The 14,448-nt window shown below is 56.7% G+C and overlaps 2 protein-coding genes across 2 annotated transcripts; one reads left to right on the plus strand and one right to left on the minus strand.

Annotated features, from left to right (window-relative positions):
• Positions 1–4,657: 4,657 nt before the first annotated feature.
• Positions 4,658–8,468, plus strand: NCLIV_001840 (putative sec1 family domain-containing protein; the record flags this gene model as incomplete). Its single annotated transcript, XM_003879682.1, has 2 exons — positions 4,658–7,296; positions 8,000–8,468. 2 exons carry the CDS (start codon positions 4,658–4,660, stop codon positions 8,466–8,468), a joined length of 3,108 nt encoding a protein of 1,035 aa, XP_003879731.1.
• An 850-nt stretch (positions 8,469–9,318) lies between these two features.
• NCLIV_001850 (putative ATP-dependent RNA helicase) lies at positions 9,319–12,318 on the minus strand (the record flags this gene model as incomplete). Its single annotated transcript, XM_003879683.1, has 3 exons — positions 9,319–9,582; positions 9,915–10,727; positions 11,194–12,318. 3 exons carry the CDS (start codon positions 12,316–12,318, stop codon positions 9,319–9,321), a joined length of 2,202 nt encoding a protein of 733 aa, XP_003879732.1.
• Between the last annotated feature and the right edge of the window lie 2,130 nt (positions 12,319–14,448).

The following is a 14,448-nucleotide window of genomic DNA, read 5'->3' on the forward strand; positions in this document are numbered from 1 at the left end:
GGCGGAACCCGTCGCGGGTGAAATATATGTGGGAAGGCGTCCGTGGGCATTTGAGGGACGCGGAACGCCACGCCAACGATTCGGACGACCTTGCAGGACAGGTTTCGGTTTGGTGGAGTCTCTATGTAGGTGGAAAAATCGGTGTGAAAGGACGAGTGGCCAGGTTGCGAGGGACAGTTCCGGCATCTGTGGCAAGGGTATCCAGTTTTTTGCTTTTTGTCATATACGTTCCATGCATGCGGGGGCGCTTCTTGCGACTCCGCAAGGTGTCGATTTGAACGAACGTGTAGTCTACAGGGGTGTACAGGATGTTGAAACGCCCGCTGCTGTGTGCCTCGAGTCGTGGGTAAGCTGAGCAGCGCTGCTGTACGGAGTGCATGCTCATTTGGGAGGCAGGACAACAGCGGGTTTTTGGGTTTTTTGTGTTTGAGCGCGCCTCTTCGTTCATGATGACACCCCAGTGGATTTCGGAGTATTCCCGGTCCTCTTTTTTTGCTCTCAGTTGTAACAGCTGCCGACGTCTGTTCTTTTGTCGAGGTTGTTGAGCGATCCGAGTCTCAATTTACAAGGTCATTGGTGTCTGCTGAAGCATTTGCCAGAATCGACTGCCGCTTTTTGAGTGTTAGTTTGTCGAAGTGTTTCCCTGGTTTTTGTGATGCCGTGAAACACAGGGTAACCGGCCTTTCGCCGACAGTCCTCTAGCTCATGAGCACGGTGTTTTCAGTGATGCTGGTGTGACAGGTAGCGGACACCCCCGTCTGGCGAGAAGTCAGCTTTCTTCTATGCTAACCGCCTTTTCCCCAGAGGTGTCTTTTTTCAAACGGCGACAAGTGTTCTAGACAAGTGTTCTACGTTTCACCAGTTCTGTCCGCACAGCTTTGGGGGGCATGCTGCCTGCGTTCTAGTCGGTGGGTGCAAAACCTTCATGCAGAGTGTTCAGAATGGGATGGACCGATTATGGTTTCTGTGAAGCAGAGGACCGATGTCGAGATGTATGCACGGTTCGCTCGTGTGTTTCTCCATGGGACGGCGAACGGCTGCAGCTGGCCGCGTGTGCGTGCTGAACGGAAGATGCTTTCTGGCATGTTGCGTCGAGTCAACTCGAGAGAGTTCAGAGATAACGGGGAAGATCATCGTGTGTGTATGCCGTGATGCGAGATGCACCGGTTTTTATGTGCCACTGATGTGGTCAACAGTCTGGTCACATGTTAGTCTTTGCGTGAGGATGATCCTTTTAGCGGCTTCGGTAGCCCTTTTTTTCAAGGGTATCCTTGATGCAGTTGGGCTTTCGTTTTCGCTTTTGAGGACTGCAGCGGGAGGACAAGCTTTCTTTCAGCTGTAAGAGTGTGCCGCCGAATGCGGCTGTCACAGGATGCAAATCGTGGGGCTCCAGTTGAACGGTTAACAGTCTGTGTGTGCTGTTTCCCATGTTCCTTTTTTGTGTGTTGTACTCCCCCCATGTGTCTACCTTCTCTCGTGTGCTTGTAGAAGTTCTTTTTTCCACGTCACAAGCGTGGCCAGGGCTTCAACGGGCGCCTGAGAGAAGCTTGGGATGAGAATCTGGTTGTCGGCTATTGGGCAGTGTCTTCATCTTGCACATGTCATCGTTGGAGACGCATATTCGTGTTGCTTGACGGTTTTTTATTCGGCTCCTGGAGGTGGGGGATGTTCGTTCATAAGAAGCCAAACCACGTGTGCTGTTCCTACATGAGGCATAACAACTGGGGCTCTGCTTCGGGATTGGATGGATTTTTGCTGGCCATGCCACTCGAGAGGAATCAGACAATAAAGGAGCAATCATGTGCGCTAGAAGCGGATGACGAAGGTTTTTTTACGGAGCCAGAGGAACGTGTAGCTAGTACTATCGGTTCAGTGACGAAAAAACCTTACATGTAGTGAAGATGTTCATGCAGATGCAAAAGTAGGCGAGAGTCACACTTTCGAGTCACTTTGGAGCGCACGGCTGCAAACATCAGGACTCATAAGCCTCCCGAGAAGTCAGAAAATTGGGACGAAAGCTATATGGGTGGACGCGTCGAAATCGCGCCCTTCTTGACCCAGAGGCCATGCGTTTCCTACTCAGACACACGGCGTGCGCTGTCGGCGAACTTGCGGGCAGTTTTGGCACATACGATCTAGGGAGCAATTCCCTCCGCACGTCTGCTCTTTTTGTTACCACCTGCGCTTGACTCCCATATCGGGCATATCTGACACCGGTAGTGGTGCACATGGAGGTCCGCTGTTCTCCGAGTCCCCCAAGGCGGCGTTGTCCGGCGCCTGCGTCACTCCAGAGAACCCGCGCCGCGCGAGCGATTACAGTTCTTCGCCTGTTTTTTCTGTCCTGGGGAACCAACGTTTTTTTACTAGTGGTCACTTCGAAACGAACACGTTATTCTACGGGTATACATGTTGGCGTTTCCAAAAATCTGCGGGACTCTGAGTGTCCTGTGTGAAGAGATGCCGCCTCCTGGGGCACCCGGGACGCCCCGACTTCTGGACCCACATACCCCGTGCTAGCAGTGCGGGGAAGTATCAGGATCCGAATAGGGAGAAGCGAGCGGAAAATGCGGTGCGGTATCCAAGTCTGAGTATTTGAGAGTCTGAGGTAACTGACTGCTTCCACTGACAAGAATCTATACGGTCGTTGCAAGGTTCAGCCTCGCGGCAGTTAGCACCGTGTGTCACTCCGTTATACTCAAAAACGAACGTGAGAGAGATGGCGCGGGTTACGGTGGTCTTTTCTGCGCGACTCCGGCGTTGTGTGTGGCAGAAGTCCTGTTCCTGGATCTTGCAGGCCTCACACCGAACGATCTGCAGACCTGCGTCACACTACGTGAAGCGTGTTTCGATGGGAAAAGAAGAAAGCCGATGCTACTGGTCCTTGAATTTACCAGCAGTTCTATTGTGCTTTTCACGACCATCATGTTAAGTGCATTAAGTATAGTGGTGTCCAGCGTATATTTGAAAGACCAACATTTGTATACAAGCTGTTTTTTGTGCATCGAAAAAAGCCAGCGCCGCGAAAGTACCGCCGACCAACGGCGAGAGCGCCCACGCCCTTCATACCGTACAAAAGCTCGAGAAACTAGAGCTACCGACTCTGACCCCCGTTTTCTGGACTAAACTGGAGTTTCTGTTGCCGAGAAAACTTCGCTACCTTCCTAGCCGCCGTGGACCCGTCTTAGGCAGTTTGCGGCCAGTGCACCGTAGCTCTACCAGGTTGCTGATGCCAGCATGCAGGAAACGAGGACATCCTCACAGTCCGTTCTGAGCGCACCGTCCCGCAGTTTTTGCAGGGTGGGTCACTATCGGACTGTGCTCTCAAGCCCTCGCTGAGGCCTTCTCTTGACGCACACGCCTGTACTTAGCCACAGAGCGCTGCTGCTTTCCAGCCGCTCCAACTTTGGCTTCAGTCGGCACTCTGGAAGACAATCCCGTAACGTAAATGTGACAGAAGAGACCGCTTTGTGCCACGGAGTGGAAAAACCCAATCGTGCTGGGACCCCCCCCCCGGCGTGCAACTTCTGGCGACAGCATTCCCTCTTGTCAGTCCGCTGTTTCCTGCTATAGACGTATTCTCGGTTTTGGTTACATTATTTGACTCGCATCTCAGAAGGCTTCTCACACACCTGTTGACGGGCATAGACAGGACGACAAAAACTAATGTGAACCGAGCACCAGCGGCTGCTTTATTTTTCGAAGAAAATACCACAGTGTCTATAAAAACCAGGGTTTTTGGCGACGCTGATTGACGGCCATCCGGACGCCTGGACTGCGACTCTGTGCTGGGCAGGAGCCTCTCAGACGAAGCGACGGGACATCGAAAAATCTCAATCAACGGAAATCACTCGGGTACACGGAGTGCTTGTCAGCTTTCTCGTAGTCCGTCTCAGGCTCCGCCACGAAAAAACCCGCAACGTTTTCTGCATGCATTTGCATGCCTTACCGGTTACAAGTCACCATAGCCAAATGAACGGACGAGAACTGTACGACATAGTTTCCGTTTGTGCAAGCGACTGAGAAATACGAGTTATCCTTTGTCGCTCGAGGACCCCCTTTAACAGTGGTTTTACTTGTTGCACATCTCTTTTTGCAACCTTTTCTTTCGTGTGTCTTCTTGCAGAAATCCTTGGTTCGCCGTCCGAAACCACTCTGGGCCTTCAGCTTGCACAGCGTGTAGCCGAGTCACTTCTGCCCCGCGGGTCGCCAGTTCCAGACACTCCGTCAACCGTGAAATGGATTTTGCAGTGGACTCCCGTTGTTTTTTATGGATGTATTTTTTTTCGAATTCTGCCGTGTACAGCCAGGGTGCCCCGCGGAGCCGCGTCGTTGTCCGTTGCTGTGCACAAGGTCACCCGTAAGTCAGTGTTCACCCTTGAGACGGGAGGCCCGCAAAAAAGGAGCCGTTTCCAACTCTTCACTTTCGTTCTTTGAGATGTAGCTGCAGGACACGTCGCCTGTTCATGCCACGTGACCTTTGTGGCCCTATTCGAGGACCAGTAGACTCGCAGCCCACCCTCCCCGGGCCGCCGCCTCTCTTGTGCTTTGGGGAAGTGGTCACCTCCCGGAGGCTGTGTGTGTGTGTGTGTGGAGTACCGAGTGCTTTCTCTTTTTCCCGAAGCTCCCGCCGTGGGGTTTTCTCCATTTTTCGGTCGCCATGATTTCCTTTCCGGCGTCGCACACTCCACCCTCCGCATTCGCTCTCGGTTCGCCGCCGCCTCGGAACGTCGCCTCGTCTGCAGAAACCCTGACAGGGGAGGCGATGTCGACTGCTCCGCCCCGCGCCGCACCAGCCTCGTCTCTGCCGTCTTCCCAGTCTTCTGCGGCTTCGGCCGTCGCGGCCGCTGCGGTGACATCTCCCATAGCCGCGTTTTCCCGACGATGCTTCTTGGACTCGTTAAGCACGCTAGTGGGGCGAAAGTTCCTTCTGCTGGATGAGAAACTCGCGGGTCCGTTGTCGCTTTTGGTGGATGCCCCGACTCTCCAGCAGCACGGCGTAGATCGCTGCTATCCGTTGCGGGCGTTTCCCGTGCCCGCGAATTCTCTCTCTGCGGGAGCCGCCGCAGCGCCGTTCGTCCTCTTCGTTTGTCGCCCCCGTCTGGCGCTTCTGCCTCTGCTTGTCCAGCACATCCATTTCATCGAAAAGACCTACCAGCCGACGCAGCCGCCGTCCCTTTCTTCGTCCTCCGTCTCGCCCTTCTCGTCCTTCCCGCCCCCGTCCTGCTTCTCGCCGTCAGGGCGACACTACGTGGTGCTCTTCATTCCGTCGTCTTCAGACTTCTTGGCCAGCGAACTGCGACGGCTCCTCTCAAATCCGCCGCCTCTGCCTGCCTCGGTGACCTCCGCGTCAGCATCTTCTTCGCTCATGTCCAATCTGAGCAGCCTTCCCGCAGCTCTCACGAACTCGCTTCTCTTCAACGCGCCAGGGGGCTCCACCCCAGCGACTTCGTCCACGCTTCAACTCAACCTCGAAAGCACAACCGTGGCGGGCTGCCCGATCTACTTCTTTCCTCTCGCTCCGGATGTGCTGTCTCTGGAGCTCCAGAACTCGTTTCGCGACATCCACGTCTTTGGCGACCCTTCCCCGTGCCTGCATGCGGCCGCCGCCGTCCAGCTGTTGCAGCAGGAGCTGCAACAGAACTCGGTCATTCCGCATTTGCGGTGTCTCGGCAGCGCCGCCAAGACCGTCGCTGACCATCTCATTCAGCAGCGGAAGGAGAAGCAGGCGGCGGCGCAGCAGCAGGCCCTATGGGGCGAGGCCGCAGCTTCGGGGAGTGCCTTGTGGGCCACGAGCGGCGGCAGGACAGGCGGCGTCTTTGGCGCCGACAGCAGGGGCGTTTTCCACGGCGAAGACGGAAGTGAAGAGCTGCTGGAGCACCTCGCGCCGGTCGCTCCCCCCGTGCGCTTTGCCTTGAGTCCGGAAGATCTGGGAAGCCCTCTAGAGACACCTGACGACGGGCCAGGCTCCCAGCCCCACCGGGCGGGCGACGAAGCGTCCAAGGCCGCAGCGTCTCCCGCGAGCGCAGGCGCCGACGGGGAAAACCGGAGGAGCGGATCGTCCACGTCGAGCAAAGCAGGAAGCGCTTCAGAGGGAAAGGCGGGCGACGCAGAGACATCGAGCCTGGGACAGGGCGCCGGGGCCGATTTCGCAGAGTCCGGGCGTGATCCGGCTCAGCCCACAGGCAACAGAGGCTCTTCGGAGACAGCCGCGCTGCGGCAGGCGGGAAGAAGTGCGACGGCGGGTGCCAGGCCTGCAGTCCACGTCGACATGCTTGTTCTCGTCGACCGTCGCTCGGACCTGGTTACGCCCTTGTGCTCGGCCTTCACCTACGAGGCGCTCCTCGACGTGGTCTTCGGCATTGATTCCGCGGCCGTGGAAGTACCGCAGCAACTCCTCCAGCAGAAGCAAGCGAGCGGGGAGGCCGGAGCAGCGGCTCCAGGGTCGAAGGCGCATCCGGTCTTGCTCCCCGGCGGGCGCCGCCAGAAAGTTCCTCTGTCGTCCGACGGCCTCTTTGCGACGCTGCGCGACCTCCACCAGTCGGCTGTCGGCGCGCACCTCCATCGCGTGGCCAATGAAATTCAGCAGACCTACAAAGAGAAGGACGAGCTGCGGTCCATTCAGGAGATTTCCGTCTTCATGAACAAGTTCAAAGTGAAGCAGCAGGAGCACTCGTCCCTGTCGCTCCACGTCCGACTCGCCTCCTTCCTCGCCTCCGTGGCGAAGGACCCGGCCTTCTTCAGGCGCCTCACGCTCGAAGACGAACTGCTGCAGTCCGCCGGCAGCGCGACGAGCTCCAGCTCTGGAGCGACGCTCAGCGCCGCACTCCTGACTGAACTGGACAACATGATAGACGCCACCGCCCCGTCAGGCGGCCTCTGGTGGACCACGCCTGGGGCGACTCCGCGGGGCTCCGGCCCCGGCGCTCTCGGGCTCGGCGACAGCTCTGCAGTGGGTGTCTCCGTCCATCCGGCCAAGCCCGCAGCGGCGCCGTGCGTCGAGGACGTGTATCGTCTCCTCTGTCTCGCTTCAGTCGTCAACGGCGGTCTCAAAGGCAAGCAACTCGAAGGCCTCCGAAAAGGGTTGATTCACCAGCACGGCCTCCGCGAAGCCGTACGCATGTCCCACCTCCAAAAGGCGGGCCTTCTGCGGCAGGCCGACGGCGTCGGCGGAGCGGGAGGCAGCGCGGCTGGAAGCTGGAAGGCGCTGAAAAAAGACTGCAAGTTGCTTGTCGACGAGGAACAGTCCGTCGACGACATTGCCTACGCGTGCTCAGGATATGCGCCCCTGTCCGTACGGTAAGGAGGAACGCAGCCCCTGTTCGAAACGCAGTGAAGCCTGCCTTCGTACGCAGGCGTGCACCGGTGTACACCACGCGCATGCACGAACATTCGCCGGATCTGGAGAGACACACATTCAGATGCAAAATGTGTCCAGGGGTGCGCTGCTCGCCTGGCATGCGACGAACAGAAGGCAACCTAGAGAGAATGACAGAAAGCTGCTCGGCTATATGCACCAGGCTCACGCGTTGCTGACTACCTGTCTCTCGTCTCTCCTCTGCATGCACGTCCCTGCGGGCGCCTGCGAAAGACCGGTAAATAGCGTCGCAGTCCCCAGAGTGACCATGCCGGTCGTCGCGCGCCCAGCGCAAGGCTTTGAGACTGGGACTGCGACGCCCGCGTGCGCTGGCTGACGGAAGGTCGTGTACGCGCTTTCGACGAGCGTGCGTCGCTTCCTGCCTACGCGGCGACATCTGGACGCAAGCGCAGAACCCAAGCGCGCACATTTCGGTCCTTTCAGGAGAGCTCGGCTGCGTTCCGGGCTCAGTGGATACGTGGCGGGAGGGAGGCCTGTAGTGAGAGAGAGAGAACGTGGGGTAGCATCGACTCAGAGAAAGTCCCGAGAAAGGAAACCAGCGCAGAGACACCTTCAGGGGAGAAGGCTGACGCCCCGTTTGGGCCTCTTTGTCTGTGCGTGTGTGCACGCGTTTGTCTCTCTCAGTCTCCTTCAGTTCCTGCACGATCAGCCGAACGGCTGGCGGTCGATCCCGCACATTTTGTCTCAGCTGTGGGGACCTGCGATGGAGGTCCGCCAGCAGCAACCCTCGCCGATCGACTCGCTCCAGGCTCTGCAGCAGCCACTTCAACGGCGCCAGCAAAGAGACGCGTCTCCCGACGGCGACGGCTCCGTGGAAACGGTCATGGTCATGTATCTTGGCGGCGTCACCTACGCGGAAATCGCTGCGATTCGTAGACTGAACGAGATGGAGATCGTCAAGCAGCAGCAATTTCAAGAGCAGGAACGGCGGGCACATCAAGGGGCGCCAGCAGCCAAGCCGCCCCCGCGTCGACGGTATATCATTGTGACGACGGAGATCATTAACTACAGAAAGTTGATTGCGAGTTGTGGAGAAGACGCAGAAGACCCCTGCGAGCGTTTTCTGTGGCAGGCGCGAGAGTGCGAGGCGTGACGACCTCACGTGCCTCAAAAACGCCTCGGTAAAGAGAGGCCTTCAGGACTCGCAACTCAGAACTTTAGTCGCAGACAACGCACTGCTCAGTTCCGACAAACCACATCTCTCTGTCGACTCAGCCCGCAGCCGCTCCGGAAGACTGACGTCGACTTGGTCTTGTGTTCAGATCGAATCTTTGCATATATGCCGCTCTACAGGGAAACGAGGAATGGGATCGACGAACGCTCGCTCCTCCCAGTAAAAGGATGCCGAGCCGTAGCGATGTTTCCGTACAGTGAAAACACGAGAAAATCTACGCGAGCTCAGGACCGAACTGCTGCTTCCACCGTGGGACCGCTTATGTGGTCCATCTTCACAGCCAGTAGGCATGCAGGGAGACTGGAGGTTTCTAGGTCGAGTGTCTTCTGATGGTGGTCCGTTGTCTTGAATGCTGGGGGCAACAGGGAGACACTTCGTCGCACCCGTCCAGCATTTTAGACCCGTCACCCCTCTCGCGGAAAGTCTACTCTGGACGGACTCTGGAAAGGCTCTGGCGTTCGCTCTCACGCTTCCTTTTCTATTCGCTAATCCTTTAGATGCTCCTGTCGAAGAGACGACAGTTTGTTCACTTGTGCAGACTTCACGCTTTCTCTTGTGGCCCGTGCGTCAAGCGATGCGCCGCCAGAGAGGGTGTCGGCCATCATTACCCGGCAAAAGCACTTCAGCCGCGCGAGTCGATCAAAGTGCCACCGTTTTTTTCGATTCCGCGGAGCCACCACCGGAAGGAGAAGAGGTGAACAGAGGTTGCACATGAGTTCAAAAACAAGAAAGTTCGGTCCACGAGGGAGCGTTTCGAACGGGGACGCAATCACACTGGAACAGCATTTGCGATTTCTGCCTTCTGTGCACGGCGTTTCCTTCGCGCTTCCTTGAAAGCCTTTGTGTATTCTTCGTGTTGTTCAGCTTTCTCGTCGAAGCCGATTTCATTCAAAAACAAAAGAGACTTCTGCACGACCTTGCTGTAATTGCTCAGGAACTTCAAAACATCCTGCTCATTTATCGACGAGAGCGGCTGCAACTGAGTGTTGATCAGTGCCTCGATCCGGTGGACAGCTCTGACAGACTTGGGGTCCTACGGAAAAGAACCACAAAAACGCAAAAAAGAGAACAAAATAGGTGTCGCTGATCTCCAGAAGCACTCGCCAGATGCACGACGTCTCTCTCCGCTGCCCAGCACAGATTCTAGAGCGTTTTTCGAGTCGGAACGGTCTCGACATCCAAAGTAGACTACACAGGAACGAAGGACCGCCCTCTTCCGCAAAGCACACGGTGCGCCGCCGAGCCGTCTGACGCGCGCGACAGAGGGCTCACGAGAAAAAGACGCAGCGGCTCTCTGGTCGTGGTATCTTTTGGTCTTTCATCGCATTCCCTCTGTTTCTCTGCGCTGAGTTCAGCCTTCCTCACCACGAAGGTCAGGGCCACGCCCTTCCGGCCTGCTCGGGCTGTACGTCCAGTCCGGTGAACGTAGTCCTGAGCCTTTCCAGGAACTTGCATATTGATGACGAACTCAACGCGAGGGAGATCGAGGCCTCTCCCGGCAACGTCCGTGCAAATCAGCAGCCGCGATGTTTCGCTGCGGAATTTCTCCAGACACGCGACGCGCTTTCGCTGCTCCATGAGTGAGTGGAGCGGCGTGGCTGCTTGCTTGAGAATCTCCAGGGTGGTGCAAATCTGCTGCGTCTGTCGTACGGAGCCGGCGAAGACGATGCCTCTGTCTGAACAGAACGGCGGCGTGTGTTCCAGGAGGTACAGTAGATAGACCGGCTGCATGCGCGCGGGCACAAACAAGTAAAAGTGGGAGAGGTTCGGCAACGCAGGTTGGTTCGTCCGATGGGCGTCCACCAAGAGCATCGCGTCATCGCCGAAGCGCCGCTGCAGCGCAAGCAACGCTGGGCTGACGGTGGCTGAGAACAGCAAGGTCTGCCGGCCTTGCGATGAGGTCGGAACGCAAGCGAGAATGGTTTTCAGGTCGTCTTCGAACTCATCGGAGAGGAGGCGATCGGCCTCGTCCAAGACCAAAACGTCCACCAGAGACAGGCGCTTCTTCATCCGCTCCGGCGCGTTCTGAACGTGGTCCGACACCCGCCCAGGCGTGCCAATCACAATGTGTGGGCACTGGTCGAGCAGTTTGCCTTCCTCCACGAGATCTCGCCCCCCGAGGAGGAGGCACACCCGCGCGCCCAGCTGGGCGCCGTAGATCCGGAACTGGTCGAGGACCTGAGCCGCCGCAAACCGCACCGAGGGAACTCGAAAGGTGGATCACAGCGCCGGGGAAAAAGGGAGAGCCCACGACAGGGAGAGCCCGCGACAGGGAGAGCCCACGACAGGGAGAGCCCACGACAGGGATGGGAATCCTCGCCGAGACGTTTTTTGGGGACAACGCGTTGCCACAGAACGTGCACCATATCCCCGTGGACCAGGTGTCGTGGGGGTCTCGACCCCCGGGCGGTGTTTGGTCTACACGTGTGCGTGGTGGCCTGGAAGAGAGTTCGTACGAAACGGACACACGTAGATCGTGTTCAGCAGAAAGCGTTCTGCGCCTTTATCTGAAAGATCCGTGCAAGCACACGGAGGTGTTTGCAGAAACCGACGAAACGACATGAATACAAGCACTCGTCCCCGGCGACGGACGCTCCCTCCCGCTGTGGAACCTCCCGGTCGCCGGACGCGTACGCAAGCTCACCTGAATCGCGAGTTCTCGCGCAGGAAGCAAGACAAGACCCATGAAGGCGTGACCCTCGCCACGGCCGATTCTCTGCAGCAGCGGCCAGCAGTAGCCGAGCGTCTTGCCACTCCCCGTGGGCGCAAGGCCGCACACATTCTTCCCGCGCAACGCATGCGGCAGAGCAAGGACTTGAATCGGGGACGGATGGAAGATGTGGAGAGAAGCCGCCGTGCGAATCAACGCGCGTGGCACGCCGAGCGACGCGAACGACGGCCCGTTCTCGCTTGTCCAGGCCGAGCCTGCCGCACTTGGCTCTTCAGTCTCGCTGGCGGGAGAGGAAGAAGACTCGTCCTCAGAGACAGCCTCGGCCCTCGACCTCTTTCTTTTCACGGAAGACGACGCACGCATTGCCGAGCTCCCCGGCGCTGCACCGTTTTCTTTCGCTCTCTTTCCGCGTGAAGCGAGGAGCGAGGAACCGGAGAGCGTGTCCGGATCTCCCGGCTTCCTACACGATGCTGCATCGGTCTCCTGTTCTCTGTCTTCTCCCTCTTCACTATCTTCTTCCTCTTCTCCCTCTTCACTATCTTCTTCCTCTTCTCCCTCTTCACTACCTTCTTCCTCTTCTCCCTCTTCACTATCTTCTTCCTCTTCTCCCTCTTCACTATCTTCTTCCTCTTCTCCCTCTTCACTATCTTCTTCCTCTTCTCCCTCTTCACTATCTTCTTCCTCTTCTCCCTCTTCACTACCTTCTTCCTCTTCTCCCTCTTCACTATCTTCTTCCTCTTCTCCCTCTTCACTATCTTCTTCCTCCGCTCCTTCCTTTTCTTCTTCCTCCTCTCCGTCGCTCTCATGCCAAGCGAGACGCGGCGCCTTGGCCTGCGGTCGACGCTTTCGGAAGGGTTTTCCTTGGTCGGTTCTGGCGGCCTTGCCTTGCGCTCCGTTGCGCAGCTTCGAGTGTCTAAACACTGAAAGCGTTTCGGAGCCACTTTGTCTGGGGTTTGTGTTTTTCGTCGCCAGGCACAACTCCAAGAGCTTCTTCCCCTTGGCTTGGTCTCTACCTTGTGGCGCATGCATGCGCCGCGCCGCAGTGGGCATTGCCTCTGCTCGGCGCTTTTGCTTGGTCTGCGACTCCCCGCGCTCCATCCGCGTCTCGGCAACTGGGCGTTTGGCGCTCTTTTTTGACTGCCTTGTAGAAGCAGAAACGAAGAACGCGAGACGCATCCGTTCGGAGGAAGTGCACTCGGACCCCGGACGCCGTCAGCCAGAGGCGCTACGCAGGACAGATCGACACGAGGAGAGAGCGCAGGCAACAAGGCCAGTGAAGAGAGCAAACGGAGATGCAATGACAACTCACGCTCCTGCTGGGGCGCGCAGATGGGGCCATCAATCGGAGGTATTGAAGGCGCTGCGGCTTTTAAGTTGGGACGACAGCGCAAACACAGGACAAGATTATCTACCGGTCCACATGTAAATTTTTCTATGTGAAAGCATCTTTACTTGTGGAGATATCGGGCAGGAAGGAACGAAATGGAGTCGGAAATTCAATTGCTCCTTTAGCTGAGGAGACACCCTGGCGACTGTCGGCAACGGGAGAGTCGGCGCGAACGCGCGCGAAGAAGGGGGCCAAGCAAGTCGCCAGAAAAGGAGCGGGGAGAGGGACGCCGTTGAGGCCAAGAAGGGGTCAGCAGAAATGAAGACATTTCCAAAATCTGCAGCAACATGACGGACACGCGCGCAGGTTCTCTCTCCTTCTGTTTGTTCTAAAACAGGCAAGCGCGGAAACGGGTTTCTGCATGGACGGGCATGCGCATGCAGCCATCCTGTGAGGGGCGAACGTGCTGGTCGCGTCGCCTTTTTTTTCGCTTGCTCTTTCCGGTTTCTGTTCCCAGGTGAGTTTTCGCCGACAGGTATTTTGGGAAGAGCTCTGGAATACAAATGCCCAACAATTCAAGAGAGCCGCTTCGCTGTTCGAAGCGTGAGACAAGAAGAGTTGCGCGAAGTTGCGCCGCGCCCTTGAATTTTTAGGGAAAGTCGCTTCCATGCGTTTCTGGCCAGGAATTCACTCAATCCTTTCTTTCGGTGAGCACAGAAACTTCTTGGACGCAAGCAACCGCTTTTAAGGTGGTGGATGCGCGTAAGACGCGCTTTGCAATCGTCTCGTGGACCGAGAAGAACCTCTCGATTTCCCGAAAAAAGTGTCTACTCCCTCGACCTTAATTGCACTGGTGAAGCGATCGACACTAACAGAGGGCGTACAAGCGTAACATAGATAGCAGTCTACACTGGCAAGCACAGAAAGAGGAACCTGTCCTGGAGAAGTGATGTGCTATTCGTTTGGAACGGGAACCGTTTCGAATATGAACAATCTAGCCGATCTGCTGCGTAGACACACGTGCGGCAAAAATTGCGATTCAGGAGCCCTCCAAATTAAGTTCCTCTCATACCGCTCTTGAGCCTGATAGTTAAATAGTGGATCATTTCACCTTGTGGGTGCTTTCGTCTGTTTTGACTGGCTTGGGGTACGGTGACGCACAAGTCCTATCACGAAATGTGTCCACTTCGCTTTCGCTCCGTGCGAGGTCTCCGGCCGAGTCACGCGCTTTTCCACATGGAAACGAAAGGCTGGGTGGATCAGATGTCTTCTTGGTGGAACAAGAAAAGATAGCGGCTTTCGAAGCTCGTAGCGGCCGCTGGTCGCGCAAATCATATCCTCTGTTATAGTGCCTTCCAGATGGTAGTCTGTACGGAATACACGGTTAGTCTTCTTGGCCTCACCTGGTTCATAACACCACTTTATATCGTGACTGAGGGGTATTTTCTAGCATAGTATGCGGAGTCGAAGGTAAGACCGCCACCAAACACAGTGGTTTGCGAGTATTCACTTCACCCCGTCAGAGTGCGCTGTAGAGCCGCAAATGCCACTGAGAACTTCGCCTGATTACGCGTTCGTTTGATGGCCCTATCTACTCCCACGGATACAGACAACACGGGCGACACAGGAACTGGGAGCAGCACTCCACTGTTTTTCGTGGAAGTTTTCAAACTTGAAATCCAGCACTGTCAGCTGTGTAATTCTCAGCGTCCGACGAGACATTAAAAAGGATTTATCGGGCCTTGCCTCTCACTTGGCGGGCGATGCACTGACTTGTAGCAGGCTCCTCGTTAGTCATCTGAGTGTCTCGACTATGGGAGTTCGGATGTTGTCTTTACTCCCGAAACCCTGAGACAGATACATATATCTTGGATGATTGTATCTTAGCGGTTAATTGTCAC

Source organism: Neospora caninum, chromosome Ia, assembly GCF_000208865.1.
Source record: "Neospora caninum Liverpool complete genome, chromosome Ia".
In the NCBI taxonomy this organism is placed as follows: Eukaryota; Apicomplexa; class Conoidasida; order Eucoccidiorida; family Sarcocystidae; genus Neospora; species Neospora caninum.